Source organism: Orbicella faveolata, unplaced genomic scaffold (assembly GCF_042242905.1).
Source record: "Orbicella faveolata isolate gen_17 unplaced genomic scaffold, um_ofav_v1 contig_36, whole genome shotgun sequence".
Taxonomy (NCBI): Eukaryota; Metazoa; Cnidaria; class Anthozoa; order Scleractinia; family Merulinidae; genus Orbicella; species Orbicella faveolata.
The window spans coordinates 6037481-6058772 of NW_028301565.1; the positions used below are offsets into that span (position 1 = coordinate 6037481).

The 21292-nt window shown below is 37.8% G+C and overlaps 2 protein-coding genes across 2 annotated transcripts; one reads left to right on the plus strand and one right to left on the minus strand.

Annotated features, from left to right (window-relative positions):
• Positions 1-556: 556 nt before the first annotated feature.
• LOC149102094 (uncharacterized) lies at positions 557-1553 on the minus strand. Its single transcript, XM_089275558.1, has one exon. The coding sequence runs from the start codon at positions 1518-1520 to the stop codon at positions 585-587; it is 936 nt and encodes a 311-aa protein (XP_089131684.1). The 5' UTR covers positions 1521-1553; the 3' UTR covers positions 557-584.
• A 9176-nt stretch (positions 1554-10729) lies between these two features.
• LOC110050699 (uncharacterized) lies at positions 10730-21098 on the plus strand. Its single transcript, XM_089275079.1, has 13 exons — positions 10730-11123; positions 12774-12990; positions 13779-13891; positions 16362-16395; positions 16507-16593; positions 17432-17511; positions 17947-18096; positions 18183-18312; positions 18748-18801; positions 18915-18992; positions 19216-19291; positions 19915-20006; positions 20219-21098. The coding sequence occupies exons 1-13, from the start codon at positions 10930-10932 to the stop codon at positions 20297-20299; spliced, it is 1386 nt and encodes a 461-aa protein (XP_089131205.1). The 5' UTR covers positions 10730-10929; the 3' UTR covers positions 20300-21098.
• Positions 21099-21292: the final 194 nt, after the last annotated feature.

Genomic DNA, 21292 nt, shown 5'->3' on the forward strand with positions numbered 1-21292 from the left:
CGCTCCCTTTTTTTTCCTGCCCAAGTCTTTCTTCACGTGTGTTTAGGCGTGATCCGATATATAGTGACCTTGTTTTGTTCCAGATTATTGGCGTCGGTGGAGTCCGCCATCATTTGAATGCATCGGGAATGACTCGAACGCACTTTTTACTTTTAAAGCACTAGTAATATCGTGACTTCATTTTAAAGCTTGTTTCATGTTCCATCGGCCCTTTATGGTGTATTTTTTTTTTTAATATTATCTACATGTCACTGAAACAGATTATGACGCCTTCCCTGGCCGTAAGACGAAGAACCCTAGTGAGAGTATGTAAGGAATGCTAGGAAAATTTCCTACTATTTCTCTGCGGTACTTACAGTAGAAGCCCCGTGCGTCCCAATCTCGTTGCCAGAGTCTTCGTTCCCCTTGACCAGCGGTCGGAAAACAAGAGCTCTGGGAGCAACCATTTTGAAATAACCGAATTCTGGTGATTCTGCCCATCCACTTTCACTGCGCAGTCTGCGTCTGTAGGAATTAGCAAGGAGTGACAGGCCTGCACAACTTCTAACAATGGAAACTTTTGTACCATGTAATATATGACCCCTTTATAGTTTTGCTCTTACGAGTATGTCTTTTAGGGATTTACCTCTTTTATACGATATTAGTGGTGGCTCTTTGAAAATTTGCCGTAGAGAAGGCTGATTTTGTATCAAGTGCCATTTTTCCATTAAAACATTTTTGAGGTTGGGCACTGATGGTTGATATTGTGTTACAAAAGGCAAGAGTTCTTTCCGGCTTTCATGTTTTTGTCTTAGCGCCGATTTCCTTTCTGTGAATTTAATATCTGAAAGGAGTGTTTCGATTAGATTTTTTGGATAACCTCTAGCAAGGAGACGTGATTTGAATTTGTAAATGTTCTCTTCAAATGTTGCTCTTGAAGAGTTAGTTCGTAAGAGTCTTAGAGCTTCGCCCTTCACGAATCCCTTTTTGACACCCGGTGGGTGGCTAGAGGAAAAATGAGTGTATTGAAAGGTTTCAGTTGGCTTAAAATGTGTTTTTATATCCAGGATGGATTGATCTCTAAATCGTTTGCCTTTGTATACAACTGTATCCAGAAATGTAGTTTCAGTATTTGAAATTTCAGCTGTAAATTTGATTGTAGGGTGATGTGAGTTTGCTTGTTCGATGAACTTGTCTATATCAGGTTGGCTGACATCCCACAAAGAAAAAATATCGTCAATATATCGTTTCCAGATTGTGGGTTTTGCGACGCTATTGCTAAGAATCTCTGTTTCGATATTGGCCATAAAAATATTTGCAAAAGCAACGGCCATTTTAGTACCCATGGCGGTACCGTGGATTTGTAGATAATTCTTACCGTTGAATTGGAAAGAATTTTCTTTCAGTATCAGGCTTAGCATTTCTTTGAGATATTGTGTGGGGATAGGAGGGTTATTTCTGTGAAAGTTTTCGTATGCTCTGCATACTGTAGTTATACCCTCTTCTTGTGGTATATTAGTATATAGAGTTGTTACGTCCATTGATACAAGGAATGTTTGTTTATTCACAGTTTATCCTCCGTGTCCATGATCAGAACAGCAAGCAATTTGTGGTTTTAAGCAAGACCGCGGTTTCGAATCTTCACGATTCTCGTCAGTTGCTATTTTCAACTATTTGTAAGTGGAACAGTAGAGTGTTTAACTCAATTCTGATCCACCAAGGGATTTTTTGGCAGTTTGGGTTTATATAGCCACAGCATTTTGAAGTTGGGATCGAAAAACGCGCATTCTGATTGGTCCTTGCCAGTCAATCAGTTTGCTGTATTTTCGATCCTATATGCTCTCAAGCTCTAAGTTGTGTTTTTGTAGAGGTGGTTAAGTGGATTTTTTCATAATATAACATGGCTTTTGAGTACTAGTATCGTTTTGTGTTAAAATACACTATGTTTTGAATGCTTTTGCTCAGTTATGAAGTAAAGCGTTCAGTATATCGTGCGTATTTCTTGATATATTCTTTAAGTTTTGTATTTTAGGCGCCGTATTGTTTCTAAGTCTTCTGGCGGGAAAATTAAAAAATTTTAAACAGATGCAAACAAGAGGTAATTTTTAAAAAATTTTGGCGCATGCGTATTATAAACGCCAGTATTTTTCTAAGTTTTTTGGCGGGAAAATTAAAAAATTTTGACAAGGGTTACCACGAAAGCAAATCTCAACACAATTTTGCAAAAACAATTTTAATCTTGCATACAGCTAAATAAAAATGTTTTCTAAAAGAGTAACCATGAGCTTCTCACACAAATTTGAGCATTTCAAGACAATTTTTGATCATCTTAGTTAAAAAATCGTTTTAGAAACACGAAGAATTAAACGAACGAGATTACGGAAAAACGTTGACGCTATATATACTACAGAACAGTTTCCTTGAATTGTTTCTTTGAAAAGCAACTGCGAACGTAAATTTGAGCTTCAAGACAGTGTTTACTCTTCTTAGCAAAACTTTCGAACACAACGCGAGACGAGAGTGTATGTGAACTGCAAAAAACTTTGAAGCAATACTTAAATAAATTATGACTTTGAAAAATAGCATTTTGGAAAAATGTAAAGCTTATCTCCCCCGTAAATGACTCTGTGAGCTCGAAAATTGTACGTATTCTATTAAAAAAAAAAATTCTCTGAAATTCATTTTTGGTTGCAATATTTTGACAAATACAATTCATTCCTGTAAAATTATGTGGCAGAATAAAGAGAACAACGTGAAAAATATATACGTTCTCGAGTTATCTTTGTCGAGAAAAATAAGCTTTTGGTGAATAAGCACGAAGGCTTGCTACAAAAATAATTTTACCTCGTCGAATTTGGACGCGAATTTCAATTTTGTAAACAAGACAATTAGAATTAGTGAACAGCCCAGTATAAAACACACACGTACATTTGTAATTTGCCTATAGAAATAGTTTCCGGTTGCGATGTTTTGGCAAACAGAGAATCAATCCGCTTAATTAATTACACTAGTAAAATTAAAAAATTGCTTTCGAAAACGCGAGCTCACAGACTCTGTTTACCGAGAGATGAATACGGAAGAATCGCTCCAAAAATGATTTTTCCAAGTCAAATTAGGGCTTGATAATTTTGTAAACAAGACAATTAGAATTGGAAAACAGCCCTGCATTTAAACAAGCGAGTAACTTTCGCCTTGTAGACAGCACCTAATAAATTGAATCTTGTCTTTCAAATTTCCATAATTCTGCCGCTCGAATTTAATCTAAAAGTCTGTCTTACTTCGCTCCCTTGTGTATTATTCCCAGCTCCGATATATTGCATCCAAAGTTTTGCCTTCTTTATTCCTTCCTCCCATGTCTTGCCTCCAATGCCTAGGCATTCGTCCTTTTCTTCTATGCATTGCTTTCACAGAGTGTATTCACTTGAGAAATCCTGCAAAAAAAAAATAAGTAAAAAGAAATCGATTTAATAAACAAGTTCTGTAGTTGTCAACAAACTGGTTCGCTTTATAATTTGATTGCCGATTCATCTAGCACTAAAACATGCGTAAATGTATTAACTTCAACTAATTACCAAATGTTTACCCCTTGCAAATATCAAGTATCCATTATCAAACGCGATTTATTGTCGCTGTTCATATGTTTGCTACAAATAAATATATTTTGATGTCTATGCAAAAATGCATGCTTCACAACTATGAAATTACAAAAGGCGACTTTTTTACTTCTTTGGGTAGGAGTACACGGCCAATATTAGGGAGTTTAAGAAAGCCACGACGACAACGGCAACGGGAACGTCGCTAAACAAAAGGTTTAATGAGCAGAACAATGGCTGTACACTTGCGTTATAATTCTTGCTACATTTCTTCGCCGTGTTCTGCAAAACAACAACGCAAAATGGCCAAATTCTGCGTCGTCTGAAGAACGTGAACCACAACGGCTAATTTTTTAAATTTCTATTTCAAATTTATCGCTGTGTCCCAGATTCAGTTTCGTGATAGTTTTGTCAGTGTTAAACAAAGTAAATGACTATAGAGTATCGCGAGATTCGTAGGTAAAATATAAATTCATTTTTTTAATCGACCTTTTCCCCGGCGTCGCCGTTATAGCTTCCTAAACTCCCTATTATCCGAAAGCCCGGCCCGAAAGATTGTGTTGTTATAATATTTTTAGCAAGAGAAAATTTTTAAAACATTTTTTACTATGATGGACCCTGGCTGCGGTCCCTTGATATTTTCATTATCTATGTTATTCAAATCAAACAAAGTTAAATTAACTGAAGAGTCCTGAATTTCCAGGGTACAACACTTTGATACCACGAAATTGCATTGAAAATGGGCTGCCTAAAAGGTATCAAAGATTTCAGTTTTATGACTACTTATTTAAGTTAAACAAAATGTGAATTGAGCGTATTACCGTACCACTGTTCCTTAATATCAAGTTATGTTCCAACTCGACAGGCAAGCAGACATCTCAGCTCAGTAATTCCGTCCTATCTACAAAATAATCAAGAAAAAATATAACAGACATTATCTAAGAAATAGAAAAAGCGCTATATTACGAAAAACAAACAAACAAACAAGTAAACAACTTAACAAACAAACAGACAGCTTGGACTATTGCCATGTTAGATTACAAAATTTGCCCAAAAAAATCCTTGGAAATCTTGGAAAGCTAAATGTCGAAAGTGATGCAAGAAATCTAAGGCTGCAAAGGTTTTGGAAGAAACTTGACAAAGCATCGTGAAAAGTAACAGCTAAACAAGAAAATAAAACCAAGAAATTTGGTCATAGCAGCCCATGAATGCATGGTTGGCATGGAAACGAAATGTTGATACATCGCAATGTCTCCAGATCAAGTTTAGGACTGAAAAATGGTCAAATTTATTATTTCTTTTTCTGTTTTTGTTTTTGGTCTCCATATGTTCTTCTAAGTTACACCGCATTCAGTGAAATCAACATCGGCATTTCTCCGCCCCCCCCCCCCCCCCCATTTTCCCTCTACACTTAAATTACATTACATCCTGATCAATTTCTAAGTACTGACTACATGATCAATAGATTGTAAAGTAGACAGGTTAAGAGAATAAAGAAAAGCATCAACAAGGGATATCGTCGTGATAAAACTGTGAAATTCTTAGAACTAGCATGAAAGAAATGTATGCTTATTGGTAAGGAGAATTGAAACATCAAGTTTGGGTAAATGAATTAAATAATTACCTGAGTGATGTTGTAATAGTTGGCCTGGATCATTGGGATACCCGTTTAAACCTGATCCTTCTACTTTCCTGGAAGAAAAATGATGAAGCAGAAAATTTAGCATTTATTGAAATTAAATGAATTGAACCAAGAAATTTGGCCAAAATTGACCATTTTGGCTTTTAGTAGAATCGTTTACTGAATAGAATGAGAGCTTAAAGGGCTATTTAAGAATTTTCTCAATGGCGGAAATGTTTACATTGCATTTCCATGGCGGGTATCAAGGTTTTCCCATTTCATTAAATGAAGTCAAGGCACCTAAGGCCTTGATCAGGAATTTGAAAACGGAAGTTTCACTCTGAAAACGCATCATATGTTCTCCGTCCACACTACGCTGGAGGAATTTTAAAACGCAACAATCACCGGTCATTTTGGATTTGTGTTTGAGGAAAACTCGGTCAGAGAAATCACATGATTACCGCGATGTCATCGTTTTCGAAACGCTTCGTTTTCAAAATGTTTTCCGTCCACGCGAAAACGAAAAGCCGGTGTTTTCAAATTCCTCCGGTTTGAAAAGCGTTTTCGAAAAGCTCCGTTTTCGTGACGGATTAGTGTGGACGGTAGGCCTAACCGTAGAAATAAAGTCCTCTCGCCTAGTGTGGACGGGGCCTAACTCGAGACTGCTGAAAATGCTTATCTTACTTGAATTCAGGGGCTAACATTTGAAAGCTAACAGTTGGCAGTACTAAGGGTGTTCTTTGCTCAACATGTCGTCAATTAAAGTCCTTGCAGTGTCTTTTAGAGTGTAAGGAAAATACATGTATAGCCAGTTCCTACAGCGAAAAAAAATTTAGAGTAATACTGAGCCCATTTCCGAGTTGCCTTAATCCTTTCTATCAAAGCGAGGCCTCGTGCTCAACCATTCAAATGAAAATGAGTTTGACTTGCATGAGAATGAAGTCATTTTCATATGAAAGGATGGGCACCAAGACTCGCTTTGGGGAAGAGGCTAAAGGTAATTCGGAAATGCCGTATTGAATGCGTAGTGACTGTTTAACTATGAAATCAAAATGACTGGAAGAATTAGGAAGCTTTATCTATCCACAACGCTACGGTCACTGACCATACCTTGAAATTTTTGCGCGCAATATTTCAAAGAGTAGACGAACTTTGACATTGTTTGGCGCAATGTTTTAGAGATATATTTGCGCGCAATGTTTTGGACAGAAGACGCAAAAATTGTTGAGCACGTTTTACATGATGGAAAAAATAAAAATTGTTGCGCGCATATTTTAGAGTGGACACACTTTGACATTGTCTGGCGCAAAGTTTTAGAAATTATTGAGCGCAATGTTTTGGATAGTAGACACAAGTTGAAATTGCTGAGCGCAATATTGGACATTGAGGACAACGTGAAAATTGTTGCGCGGATATATTAGAGAGAAGACACAGGTTAACATAGGCACGTAAGGCGTGCAAGAGTTATTTTTTTGTGAACTATAAGTCTCGGAGATAGGAGCATTCATGGAACTGTTTACAGTAATGATTTGGTTGATTTGACAAGTATTTTTGGTTGCAATGTGCAGCAAGAAAGAAACTGGGAATTTATGATGTACATACGATGTTACATCAGTAATGGTATGATAACTAAATAGTAAGCCATAAAATGTTTGACTGAACAAACTACAGTAATCTGACACGTCTCCAGATTAATGTAGATACCATCTTATTTTCTAACAGGCAATTTGATTCGTTCTTTGATACAACCCACACTGTGATTGGTGTGACACGCGCACATGCATAACTCCCTTATTCACCGATCACATAGCCCTTCCCCGGGGGGAAGGGGTACTCCCTTATATGGGCTATATAGGAACGTGCGGCCCCAAAGGGTATCGTTTTTCAGCCGTTTTGGTCATAAATAGGGTATCGATTTTAGCCGATTTTGGCCATTTTGGTCATAAATAGGGTATGGTTTTTGCACCTAGGCTTGCTATGGGTATGCTTTAAGAACTCAAGATGCCACTTTTTCATCATTACGGAAAAGAAAATCATCAAAAGCCCTTCACAAATCTATATGTTTACGGTAATTTAACATTGGTTTGAACTAGGGAGCTAATTATAACGCAGGTCTGAAATAGGGTTTTGATTTAAGGGTCAGGTCGTAAATAGGGTTTCCAATTTTGGGTCAGGTCATAAATAGGGTAAGGAATATCGCAGATTTTAGTCATAAATAGGGTAAGGGTTTTGGGAAGCGAGCCGCACACCCCTACCCAATTTTTCTGGGAGTACTCCCTCGGGAGCCCTTCCAGCTCCCAAGAGGAATTTTTGCTCAAAAATACTCAAGTTAAGAGAAATTTTCGCATTTTATACGAGTCGTAAGTTTACCCTTTTTACACAACACAACGCAACAACACTACTTCATCGAAAATAGAAAGAAAGAGAAAAAAAGAAAACTCTCTGACACGTTGAAAGTCTGATTTAATTAAATTGCGCTTCAACTTGGTGCCACACAGTCTTCAAAGAATATTTGAACAGTTTTCATACTTTTTACCTTTAAAAATATTGGACTGAAAAGAATGTCATAAAATGCCCATCAAATAAAAATATTAAACTGCTACTGCAGAGACGTAAAAACCGTCCAGAAATGAAAGCTTCTCTTTTGTTTAATATCCTGGGAACAATAGCCGATAACTTGTCAGCTCTAATTGAATTTATTCCCATACAAAAACAACAGTGTTAAGTTGCCATTTGTAACTAATGACAGCAAACATCTCGTGGGAACAAGTGGTGACGAATCGGCAGCTCTAATTGAATTTATTCCCTTGTGAAAAACAAGAGTGTCAAATTACCCTTTGTAACTAAAAAATAAAAATATCTCGTTATATTTGCATGCAACAAGAACAAAACAATCATTACCTGCACTTGCTATGGTAAACGTAAGAACTGTTTTAAATCTAAATAGTCTCGTCTCCTCTAAAACATGTACTAAGAACTAGAAGCGACGATTCGTGACCTCTAATTGAATTTACTCCTTGTGAAAAACAAAAGTATCAAGTTACCTTTGTAACTAAAAATAAAAATATCTCGTTGTATTTGCATACTGCTTACTCATGAATTCTTTAAAAACTCAAGGCTCATCTCGTTCATAACTAGCCACCATTACACTGAACATTATGCACTCTAAAACAACTCAATGTATGTATGTAACTGTCACACTCCGCTCTAAACCGAACTAAAAATCACAAACCGGCAAAATACACATTGGTCTTTATTTTTCAATTACCAAAGTCCTTGTGTTTAATACAATAAAACGCTAAAGACTTCACAGTATACCTCATTTAAGTTATCCTGAACAAAAATAAATTCCTTTTTCTTCAACTACAATTCGTGTTGGTTATTAATGTGAACAAGCGAAAACCCTGATAACATTGAAGAGAAAAGATTTAGTTTCATTACTGAAACTTTTCTTCTCATTCCAGTAGTAAACAAGACTCATTAAAATTGTAAAATCGTCACAGAATAATATCTTTTTGTTCTGTTGACCAAATTAATCGTAGTCTCTTCGCTTTTCACATTGAAACTTATCAATGGATGCTGAAATTAACGACACGCCCGGAATACTCATTACGAACTCTGCAGCAATACTTAGGTTTCAATATACAACACGCAAACGATTTGAACCTGGTCACAACTTCTTCATATTCCCAGTAGTGCATTCCATCCCCCTAAAATACAATTGATCCTATCATAGAAACCACTTCAACTTGTTTTTCATTTACATCTTAAACCTAGCAATAGGGCGGCTAAGACTCAATTCAAAAACTTATCTAGTGGGAAAAGCTCACCCTTCATCGCATTCTCGTAGTTATATGCCAAACAGTATGTTTCTTTGATTGATTATCCAGTTGCAAATGATTACTGATCAAACCCGCCCACATAATCCTCAGCCTAACCCACAGAAAATGTCGAAGTAAGCCCACTATATGAATACTTCCTCCTCTTTTATAGAAGCCGGAGAATAAATATGGCCGTTCTGAACTGTATCAGGATCAAATCTTCTCACAAACCATTTACCTTTACAACAAGAAATTTGATTGGCTGTATATAGTAGATCCAATCTGATTGGTGTGATATTAATACATCTCTCACTCACTCACTCACTCACTCACTCACTCACTCACTCACTCACTCACTCACTCACTCACTCACTCACTCACTCACTCACTCATCCATTGACCCGTCCATACCATATCCCGACGCGCCGACTAAGAGGTTTTTTTTTTTTTAAATAACTCAAAAACGTAGATGTAAATTCTTTTTCTGAGATTTAACCCATTGCAAGTAGCTCGTGCCCCACCACCGTCCCCCAAATTCATGTTGGTCTTTCATGTGCGAGAGAATTGAGGCGAGAAGCAAGTATGGTGTGGGTCGATGGACAAGACAAAAGGGCCTCGAAGGTTTCATAATAACCTTGGAAGTTAAGTTGTGGATATTTTTAAAATAAAAACAGATCGTATTTTTGTTTGAAGGGATAAGCCTTCTTTCAATACGTTTTCTCTGCAAACATCGTCTTTGCGAGTTAGTCTTTTTCTTTGCGCAAACCGGTGTGCAGTACTTCTGAAAATGTTTGAATCAGTTTCAATGGGCTTTATACAATGACATACCATAAAGCTGAGTTCATGAATAACAGTCGGCTATTTATCCAATATTAGAAGATGCTTTCAGTTTTTCACGTTGCATTAGCACTCACGAGTACACAGCAAAATCGCTATAAAAGATAATTTTGACGCTATCCCACGGATAGGGCATTTGCAGTTTTCTCAGTTTTCTCCGCCAAGCATGGGGATTTTGTGTGCGCCAGCTTCCCCACGATGGGGTATTTGCCACCTTCTGAAAACAAAATGTCAAATGGCCGTCAAATGCCCGGGGAAGAGGGGAGGGCATGAGCGGAATTGGAATTGACAGAGCCATTACCACCTGGTTCCTTCCGCTATGCTTTTTTCTCCACAAGCAAAACCCGTCACATCACTTCACACATATAAAAGACATAAAAGCTACATAACCTGTAACACCAACAATTTAATCTACATGATACAGTGTAAACGCTGCCATTTACAATACATAGGTGAAACTAAGCGACGTCCCAAAGACAGATTCAACCCGCCGCTGTTGCCGAACATCCCTTTCTCATCCTATAAACCACTGCTACACTGAAATGCAGTTAATCCTGCTTGAACTGATCAAAAACATGCGAAACCCCCCGGGGGCGAAACGTGAACTCAGATGTGCACATAGCCAACGCCTATGGTGACGTATGGTCAGCGGGGCTGCTGATATTTCAACGAAATCATTTTTCCGTTCTTCACGTGGTGATCATGCAATTCCCTTCGTTCACCCAGTGAGCAAGAAAATTTGGAGAGTTATTTAGCATTACAGAACAAGTACTCCCTTTACAAGCACTTTATTAATTTTAGTACTCTGGACTTTACCCGATTGAGCACGTGCTCATCACGTACTTTCATTATTTCCCATGAACCTCCCCAGAGTATAAATAAACAAAGCAGATGAAAATCTATATAAGAAGTCACGTCGTTGACGTGACAAAAAGAAAATGCTTTATCATCATCGGTGTGTTGAGGAGAGTGAAGCATTGCCATGAAAACTGTTTCTACAAATACCCATGTTGCTGATCGTGATGTTGAACGCAAGAATTGGAGTACAAAATCGATCAGCAGGTCTTGAAGAATCAACATGATTCGAATCGGTTATTGTCTTTTGTCTGGGCGTATTTCCAAAGCCAGTCGAGGAGTTTCGAGGATTTTCGCCGCATCTTTGCAACCACATCGACATGTACACGAAGAAAGCAAGGTGAAAATCCCGGATTTTTCGCAAGAATTCAAGGGACTCGATAACTCGTTTCCCTGCCTGTCAGAACAAGCTCCACGGTGAGTTGGGACGGTTTTCTTTCATTTCTTCAGATGTAAACATTGATGCGGCCTGATTGTTTAACCAAGAAGAGCTTGCATTTAAAATAGCAAGTAGTGGGGTTTAAAACTTTGCTTTGTACGGTACCTTGTTTTAACATATAGTTACTTCTAGTTTCCTCTAACATGCCTCCTTATGTGCGTAGATTCTTTAATTTAACTTACATGTTGTCAAGGTGTGAACAATAACCAGTGTGCATTGTGCACGCATGCAACACATGTAATACATCTTGGAAAATTTATAGCAAAGAGGGAATGTTTTGCAGTCTGTAAAGATTGCAAATCAAATTAAAGTCTTGTTTGCAGGGTCTTGTATGAGTCTTGAGCACGAAAGCTCTTTATGACAAATGTTGATAATTATTCAATTAATTTAAGATTAAAAATTATTTAATTTACCTGAGGTACAGAATTAGGCCCTGATTACATGAGCCAGCCTGGCCCGGTTAGCCAGGCTGGTGTCAGTTTGCTGGGATCTCGGCACGTTTGTTACATGCAACAAAAATCAACTTCGTGATTACATGACAACCGGACCAGCCCAGTTAGCGGAGATCACAGTATCATGGTGCCGGGATCGCGGTTAACCGGGCTGAGATTTTTCCACGTAATCATGTTTGCCGGGTCAGCCCGGCTCATTAAGCCAGCGAGAGTACAAAATCAAGCTCGCTTTGGTTTCCTGCGGTTCATCGCATCAGCCATCAACCAGGCTGGCTTGCCTCATGTAATATTGGGCTGAAAGTCATCTCGGTGCACCGAAGCAGCCCTGCTAACCAGGCCAGCCTGGCTAACTGGGCCAGCCCGGCTCATGTAATCAGGCCCTAAGATTAAAAGAACATGTACTTAATTCTCGTTGGTAATTAAGACCAGTTGAGACTTACTGTTTTGACCAACATATTGGTTTTTTTCACTTGGTTCCGTTGACCAGTTATATAGCTATCATATTTACTAGGTCAGACTTTTCCCTGTGTTATGTATCACTCAATTCCTGTAGTGCCCATCACGTCCTGGGTCAGCCCCTGGGCATTAGCATTCTTTCTTTAAAAAAATAGCAAATTTCCCATGGTGGGGACAAACAAGTGGGTCAAATACCCCAGGGTGAGAGTTAAAAATAAAACAAGGCAAAAGTGTATTGACTATATAAAAGCACACTTTGGTGCTTCCAATCGAACTGCTAGACATGCCCAAATTGCAAAATTGCTCTTTGTCTTGTTAGTTTCATTAGGTCAGTGAATGTTTCCTCTAATAAAGTTGGTATTGTGTAGTAGTTGTTGTCATGAAAAACATGTTTAAGGAATCTGTTTTGAACAGATAATCTGTCTGTATATTTAAGAACCAGTTACACTCGCCCTGTGAAAGTCTTGATAGTTGTGGCTTCAATCATGACCAGTTTGAAGGATAATTTGTCCAGTAACCTGGTATAGTAACATCACTTTTCTCTACACTTGTTTATCTTTCGTTGTTGCTGGAGCTTGCTTAATTTGATATTGTTGGTGGACTGACTTAGGACTGATAATTTAAAAACAATATTAGGATTATTGCTTACTAATTAAGATTTACTTAGAGTGTCGACCTTGTATCTAAATTTAATATATGCTTTAATTTTCATATCATCAGATCCAGTGTTTTTGGTCTGGAGCCAATATATTCTAAAGTAAACTCGGGCTTCAAGACATTTTTACATGATCAACCATTTCACTTCAAGTATAATGATGGTGTAATACCTGAGCTAGAGGTGGCATATGAAACATGGGGCGAGTTGAATGAAGCAAAAGATAATGTTGTTCTCTTATGTACTGGTCTGTCTGCCTCATCACATGCCAAGAGTCATGTGGTAAGACTTATTAATATTATGATAATGGAATCACCTCAATAGGAAATTGTTGTAAAATAATATCCAATATAAAATATTCAATAGCAGTCTATAACTGTGGTGGATCCATAGATGTTACTTGTAAATCTGGTCAATTTGAAATTTACTGTGCTAAGGATGTGAGCACCTACATTTATTATTTCACACAAAGTATTTAGATTTGTTGACAATTGTTGGAACATTTGAGAGGGTGGTACATAAGGGGTTATAGGTTCCGAACGAGATGCAAACATAGGTAACAAAAAACCTGATGCTTTTCTACCCATTAGGAATGGATTTAAGAAACTGTTTTAAAGAATTAAAATTAAAATAAGGAAGAGGTTTCAAAGTAAAATAAAACCTTCATTTCCAGTGGCATTTAAATATGTCGTGTTAACTCCAAAATTTCTCAAAATGTCCTTGTTTAGTCTCACGTTAATATAAACTTTGATCTTAAACTGGAAAATTGGTTTATGGGTTACTGAAGGTAAACTTGGTTTATATTCCTGAGCATCTACCCCTAGACCAGTCTATTAAATATTTATATACATTTAGTAGAACCAGACATTAACAGGTGCTGGGGGAGTATGCATAATATGGAGGAGTTAGAGTTTTATAACTTTACAGTTATTCATAGTTACTATGAATTCTAGTTTCTCTGGGTCGGAGTTACTTTACCTGTAATATTTTGAACATGTTGATAAGGAGAGCCTCGTTGACTGTCATGAAACTCATATAATAAATAATTTTGTTACCAATGTTTGAAATAGGAGAACCCTGCACCGGGTTGGTGGGAAAGCTTTGTGGGTCCTGGTTGTGCTTTGGACAGTGATAAGTTCTTCATCATTTGCTGTAACAATGTAGGAGGATGTTATGGTTCAAGGTTTGTTTGAACTTAGTATAATGGTTCTGATTTCTCAGTGAAGTAATATTTTTATTTACTTTGCTGGAGCTCAGCAAGACTGCATCACTGCCATGTGTGGTTAATGTCTCAGTCCACAATTATTGTGGACTCAAGCATTAATCACACATGGCATGCTGAGGGCTATACCTGAGGACTTTTCAGCAAATTGTAAGTTAATAATGCTGGGTGATATTTCCTAGCATTAATATTAGGTATGTGGTTCAGTCATTATAATTATTCAGGGAGTGCATTGCTTCCAGGGGTTGGGCTATTTAGCTGTAGAATAGACTTTGCATGCATTGCAGACCTATGACACTGGGAATGAGAATTGCACCCTCATTCCCAGGGTTCTCTCTCTACCTCGAGAAAGTGCCCTGGTTGTGGCTGGTCACGTGTCTATGCATTCCAACCAAAGCGCACAGAGGGTGGGTCCTCAACTTAATTTTGTCAACACTGTCTATGGGGGTGAAAGTTGCGCTGCCTTACAGACGTTACATATATTTTGAAAGTAAGCCAGTTATTTGTCAGAGATCCTGCTTGACTGTTGCTTTGTTTCCATCTGAACTTCTATGAGTATGAGATGTTGATTGAGAGGGAAGTTTGCTTATTTTTCACTACTTTTTTAAATAACCATCAACAGCCTGCTTCGGATTAGTTTAATCAGTTTTTCACAGCACAAGAATTAAATAACCGTCAAATTTTCGATGGAATGCATTCAATCAGAAGCATATCACCTAGATCTAGGTGATATGCTTCTGATTCAATTTAATGAGAAGCTATTCTCTTGACCGAAAATTGGACTTGCCGCTAAACAGTTGTGAAACGAAAGCCGTTATATTTTGTGAACACGCGGCCGATGTGGTTGCTGTCCAGTTCTTCATAAAATTTTTCACTGCAAGAGAATCAAATGACCATCAAACTTTCAATTGGATGAATTCAATCAAATTCAGAGTTAGTCTCTTGGCCAAACACTGGATGTATCAAACTCTAAACGAATGCATCAATGCCGCCATTGTGATTTTGCCGATTGCAAAATAAAAGCTTAATCTAAATCAAGCTTTAATATTCAGTGCACAGACATTGTTGATGTCAAGTTCTTTGTAACATTTCTTTGCCGCAAGAGAATGGCATTACCGTCAAACTGTCGATGAGAGTAATTCAATCAAATTCAAAATTACCTTTGCAGACGAACATACAACGTAAATATCTTCGTTGTGATTTTGCGGAATAAAAAATAAAATTAAATTCACTGCATGGTCCATTTGTTGTGGTGGTCGTCATTTCCAAGTTCTTTGCCAAATGTTTTCACTGCCACAAATTCCAAAGACCGTCCAACTATCGACGGGGAAAATTCAGCTAAATGCAGAGCTAACCTTTTAGCCGAACATTGAACGCATTGAATTCCTATATCGAATGTGTCAATGCCTTCACTGTGATTTTTGCCGATCCACAACAGGAGGGTTACAAATTCCACTCCCTACTGGGCTCAGATTAGGCAAGCTCAGTGCTGAGACAAACTTTAACTTTCCAGCCCCTCTCTTCAATCACATCTCTGGAATCTGCTAAAATCTAGATGGCACGTGACCAGCCACAACCAGGGTACTTTCTCGAGGTAGAGAGAGTACCCTGGAAATGAGGTTGTGAAAATTGCTGATGCCCTTCCAATCAATTTGGTTTAATTTCTGTTAATTACATTTGGAAGTAATTCATCTACTGAGTATCCTTCAGTCTTGTAAGTCTTTGGATCTGAGTGCCTTGGAGTAACCGAGGCAATGATATTATTATAAAAGTGCGTGGTTTGTGAGTTGCAGCATTTGTGGTGGTGTTAAGAAATCTTTAATTATGACACTTCAGGGCTCAACATCTATTCAGCTCCACCACTGTTCATTAGGCTGGTACATATAATATACAATTTACTAGCCTGACCCTTTTATTGCCTAAACTACACAGGTTTTGAATATTTTTACCTCACTCCCTCAATTAAGGGTTACTCCAATTAGTACATGTGTGAAACATGACAAACTGAAAGTCAGAGAAAAAAAACTAATACTGTATAGCACTTTATTTTACCAGCAATGCCAAATTTTCTGTTCAATGTTACAACTACTGATTCTGTACACAAACTTCTGTCATTACTGTTTTTTGTACAAAGAATAATTAATTAAGTTAGTCAAGTTAATGCTCCACTAGCCCATGCACAGGTTAATAAATGTAATATTTTACTAGTCCTGGCTGCTGTTTTGCCAGCCTCAGGCTACTGGCTCAGTGCAGATCGCTGTTAAATCTTGCACATTCCATTATATTTTGTGACTCTAACATAATTGTTGAGTTCCTTACGACCTGACTAAACTTGATTAGTTTTCTTTCTAATAAGTTACATAAAATCAATCCCATGTAACATAATTTCTATGAAACAGTTATAAGTTTATTTTTGGTTTTTAAATTGCAGTGGGCCTTCCTCAATAAATCCAGTGACAAATAAGGTAATAAAAATGAAATAAATTCAGCACTCGATTTTAGATCTTTAACTTTGTCACAATAATCTTGATTTTCTTGACAATAATTTTTATTGCTTTTATCTTTGGTCAATTTAGCCTTATGCTACAACCTTCCCTATTGTCAGTGTTGATGATATGGTGCGTTCCTTCTTTCTTACCTTGGATTCATTAGGTATTGAAAAGGTATGAGGCAGGTCTGTGGTTAATTTGAAAGGACTGTTGTTAGATCAAGTTTAACAAGTACTTTATTAACTTGCATAAATGTATCTAGTCAAAATATAGAGCAGTTTTCAAATGACTGTTGAAAGTAATCCAGGATTGCTCTCAATGGGATTATGTTTTTAGGCTCTGTGATTGGTTTCAAAATTCCTGGATCACCAACTTGACCAATCGAATGCAAAATTAAACCATATTTACAACTTGGTCACATATGATTTTTAAAATGTGCTTGCACATGCTTGAAGTTGTCATTGCTTCATAGCATTGTTTACATTTGCTGTGATTGGCCACTGTGGTGCTTTGTGTTTAGTCCTACGACAATTTCAATTGAAAACTTGAAGTAAAAGAACATTTCATGTAGTAAAAGTGCAATGAAATGTAATATGTCTTCTTTTTTTTTTTTTAAACAAAGTGGAATATTTCATTTGGCACATCAACCCCAAAAATGTTAATTTTAAAGAAGGGTTACATGTATATCATATTCGTTAGGGTCTCAAAGGGGCTAAAATGGTGTCATAGATGTTAACAAATTTGAAGCCATTGTCACTATTCAAAGAGGGCTTTGGTGACATCTCAATTGCCTCCGTTATGTGATGTTTGAACTTGTTGTTTCTGTGTAATAACTTTTGTTTTGCTGGAATCCACTGAATGCACCGCGAGCTGGCAATGTTCATGAACAGCTGACGAACTCTTCGAAAGATGTTCCTGTACTCTAGGTTTTCATAAACAAGATGGATCATCTGTCAGTTGAAAACTGTTCTACGTACACACTTATTGCTTTCTTTCTTATTGAACTCTTAAGGTTCATGCAGTTGTTGGAGCATCTTTGGGAGGTATGTCTTCCCTGATTGCTGCTGCTTTATATCCAGATCGAGTGGGAAGGTAAGGATTGGACTGACTTTCTGGTGTCTGCTTAACAATATGTCATTGTGAAGGATCATTTGTCATTAGATAGTAGAAAGATTTGTCATTCCAAGTTATCCACTTATAACACAAAATAATCTGGCTCTTATTTGTGGTTTCTTACATGAAGAGATGGATAAAATCAACATGGTGCTTGATAAGCAAAATATTGCTGTAGCTCTTTGCACACATTGCAGACCCATGATGCTAGATAATGGTCTTGTTCTCCGTGTGTATTGCAAACCTTTGAAGTTTGTATTTCTAGCTCTCTGCACAAACTGCATGCTAGATTACTGTAATATGTCACAGTTGAGTGCTAAGGGTCTTGTAAGCAGTAGCTTGTCGTGGAGATTGCTAACATATCTGCGTATTTTGTATGGACCTGTAAAATGAAAATATTGCTTTTTGTTTCAGGGTGGTCACAATCTCGGCTTGTGCTCAATCACATCCAGCATCAATAGCCCTTCGCTACGTGCAGCGCAGGGTACTCATGAGTGATCCTAACTGGAACAAAGGTTTTTATTATGATGGAGCTTATCCAAGGCTTGGAATGAAACACGCCAGGTCAGTTGTTTTATTCCTTACTACTGTGCATATGCTAAACTATAGATTGTTACATAACAAGCTTACAACTCTTGTTTTGTAATCAGGGAAGTAGCCACCATTACATACCGTAGTGGCCCAGAGTGGGAGCAGAGATTTGGGCGTAAACGCATTGAGGATCAAGTCTCGCCAAACTTTTGTCCTGAGTTTGAGATTGAGAGCTACTTGGATTATCAGGTGATTGGAAGATGAACTTTCAGTAAACAACTAAATTCTTCCTAGTATTTAATATGCTATATAGCTAATTACTCCAGATCTTATCTTTACAGTAAAGATGTTAGGCTCATGTTGATATCAATGCTGGTATCACATGGTAGTGATGAAATACAGTGCCTTACCTTCCTCCATCATCATACTGAATATTGAATGGTGCACTTTCTTTAGCAGCCACTACATGTACTTACCCCCCCCCCCCTCCCTTTCATAATTCAACTCATTCTGATCGACAGACGTACAATAACCACCATTTTTTTTGGAGGGGGGGGGAAGAAGGGAGGAAGGGGGGGAATAGCTAAGTAACTTACAGAGAAGGTCAAAAAAGTGCACACTGACCCAGTAACTGTGTGATTTAACTGCTATCTTAAAATATTTTTCTTATTTTTTCGTTAACAGGGTGACAGCTTTTGTGTCAAGTATGATCCTAACTCACTACTATACATATCAAAGGTGATTTAAATGTTTTGTTGGAATCACTAATTTCCACCCTCTGAATCCTCTGTTTCTGTGGTTATCAATCAGTTTGAATAACTGTTAAATAACACTTCTATACTGTGCTCCAGGCAATGGATCTGTTCGACTTGGGGGAAGGCTTCAGCTCTCTCTTGGAAGGAGTGGCTCGAATACAGTGCCCCACCCTTGTAAGTATTGCAATGCGCACGCGTATTGCAACAAGTATTACAAGGATCCTGGAACCGACCATTTTAAACATACTTCAGAGAAGCATCTCTGTGATTTCATTATCACAATTTAACTATGACGTCGTAAAGAACTAAGCCGTCTGTTTTCTAACCAGATATTTCTTTTGTCTTTGTATGAAAAGTGGCGATGATTTTAACTTCTTTTGTGGCTTTTAATTTGCAGGTTTTAGGAGTTCAATCTGATGTGTTGTTTCCTGTCACACAGCAAAGAGAGCTGGAGAGTCTTCTGAAAGAAGCTCGTACGTGTTAAATCCGTAGAGAGTTATCAATGTCCAATTTCTCCTTACAGTACTAATACCCAGTGAAGGAAAAGGGGTATGAGAATAAGCAAAATGGTCAGCTACCAACATGACCTTTGTCCAATACAGTCGAACCTCCCGTAAGCGACCTCCCAAAATGTCAAGCCTTGGTGGTCGATTACAGGAGGTGGTCGCTTACGAGAGCTTAGACCATATTAAAACAAAATTTTACTCATTAGAATGTGGTAAATGCTAGACTTACCTTTGCGCAAATGTCGATGCAATGTTTTATTCATTTGAAAAATACAGTTATTTCCAGAAAAAAATCCTGTTCTTCCCATTGAGAAATTTCCTCTCCATTATCTGTGAAGTGGTCGCTTACGGGAGGTTAAAAACAAAAGAAAATTTCAAACATTTAGCTTTAAAAGTGATCGCAGTCGCTTACGAGATGTGGTCGCTTACAAGAGGGTTCAAATATAGTGATTTGACGGGGAAACTGTTGGTATTTTGTAAAACTGGTCGCTGAGGAGAGGTGGTGGCTTACGAGAGGTCTTCGCTACCGGAGTTTCGACTGTATTTCCTATAGGGCGATCATCTTTATTTCTTGTAATTTTTTCTTCCAGAAAACCATGATGTGACATATTATGAACTACCTTCCATATATGGTCATGATACATTCCTACTTGATGTTGTAGCTGTTGGGGCAGCAGTGAAGGTAGGTCACGTGGTAATAGAAGCCATCGAGGAATTTTGGAAGAGGAGTTTTCTTTGAAAAAAATGCGCGATCTGTTTTTTTTTTTACAATAACCGTCTAATTTCTCGCGCGCTGATTGGCTCATTTATATCATCAATAAGAGGACAGACGCATAAAAAACTGACGTCAATTTGTTAAGTGGCCAACATTTCTCATTATGCGCGTTTCTTTAGGGCCACATCGAAACAGATCTGAAGATTCACGGGAAACGCAAGCCGCCTCTTCTTAACAAAAGCAGCAAGACACCAGTTTGACGTCATCAGTGACATCATCAATCTTCCAGCTTATCACCCTTGCACGTGTAGCTTTCATCAAGGATCAACCAACGTTTTCATTGTTACCATGCATTCATTATTTCTGCTAGTGATGTAGCTGCTTACTTTCACCTTCCAACACTCACTGCATTTGAACGCATATTCTCCTGATTTTCTCTCGTAAAGGCTAACACTCAAAACATTCGCTTTCTTTATCAGTAAAACGATAGTCAAATTAGGCAACTGTTTAATTCAGTCTAGATCGTATAGTAGTTCATTCAGTACAGGGCGAGTGATACAGTAACAGTTTGTGATGTAGAACTGTGTATACTGTGCACAATTTGATCCGTTTGATGGTTGATACCTTGATTTAGTGGAGAATTAAGCGGAAGCTAAAAGCGTTTATATTTTCTAGCCAATCTGAAAAATGGACTTGTGGGGATCATAGAAACGCCTTGATCAATTTAAATGTTTTGAAGCTTTGAGGAAGAAAATCGTGTTCTATAGATAGGTGGAATATGGGGATTAATAGCGACATTAATATATAATGAGATGGCCGAAAATGTTTCGTTCTCATTTGGACGAGGTGTGTTTTTTAACGCAGAGTAAGGTTTTTCTTTTTGTGTAGTTCAAAAACAGGAAGAAAAATTGACCCGGGACCATAGTATTTTCTTCGTATTTGAGCTCGGGAAACGAATCTCGTAGTCAAACAACAAAGTGCACTGTGTAGATACAACAATCGATGAATAAAATGCGAGATTGAGGTTAATGTTTGAATAAATGGTAAAGATTGTTTTGCGTCCATTTGCTTCTTTATACATCTCCTTGGACTGAAGACCTGGGAAAAATCGCCAATTTTGCAGCCACAAATTAAAGAAAGAGCTCTATTTGGGTTGATATTGGGATTCCTGGACATTTGTGTATGAAGGGCCAGGAATTCGGTGAGGTGAGGCCACGCCTGTGGAAATGCCAGATAAAAAAGTCAATGAATAG

What these genes read in the sequence shown, in the direction of transcription:
- LOC149102094 (XM_089275558.1), bottom strand. Translation starts at nt 1,520, where the DNA reads ATGGACGTAACAACTCTATATACTAATATACCACAAGAAGAGGGTATA.
- LOC110050699 (XM_089275079.1), top strand. Translation starts at nt 10,930, where the DNA reads ATGATTCGAATCGGTTATTGTCTTTTGTCTGGGCGTATTTCCAAAGCC. An exon ending in GAATACAGTGCCCCACCCTT is followed by an intron (nt 18,993 to 19,215) that starts GTAAGTATTGCA and finishes TTTAATTTGCAG; the next exon opens with GTTTTAGGAGTTCAATCTGA. An exon ending in GAGTCTTCTGAAAGAAGCTC is followed by an intron (nt 19,292 to 19,914) that starts GTACGTGTTAAA and finishes TTTTTCTTCCAG; the next exon opens with AAAACCATGATGTGACATAT.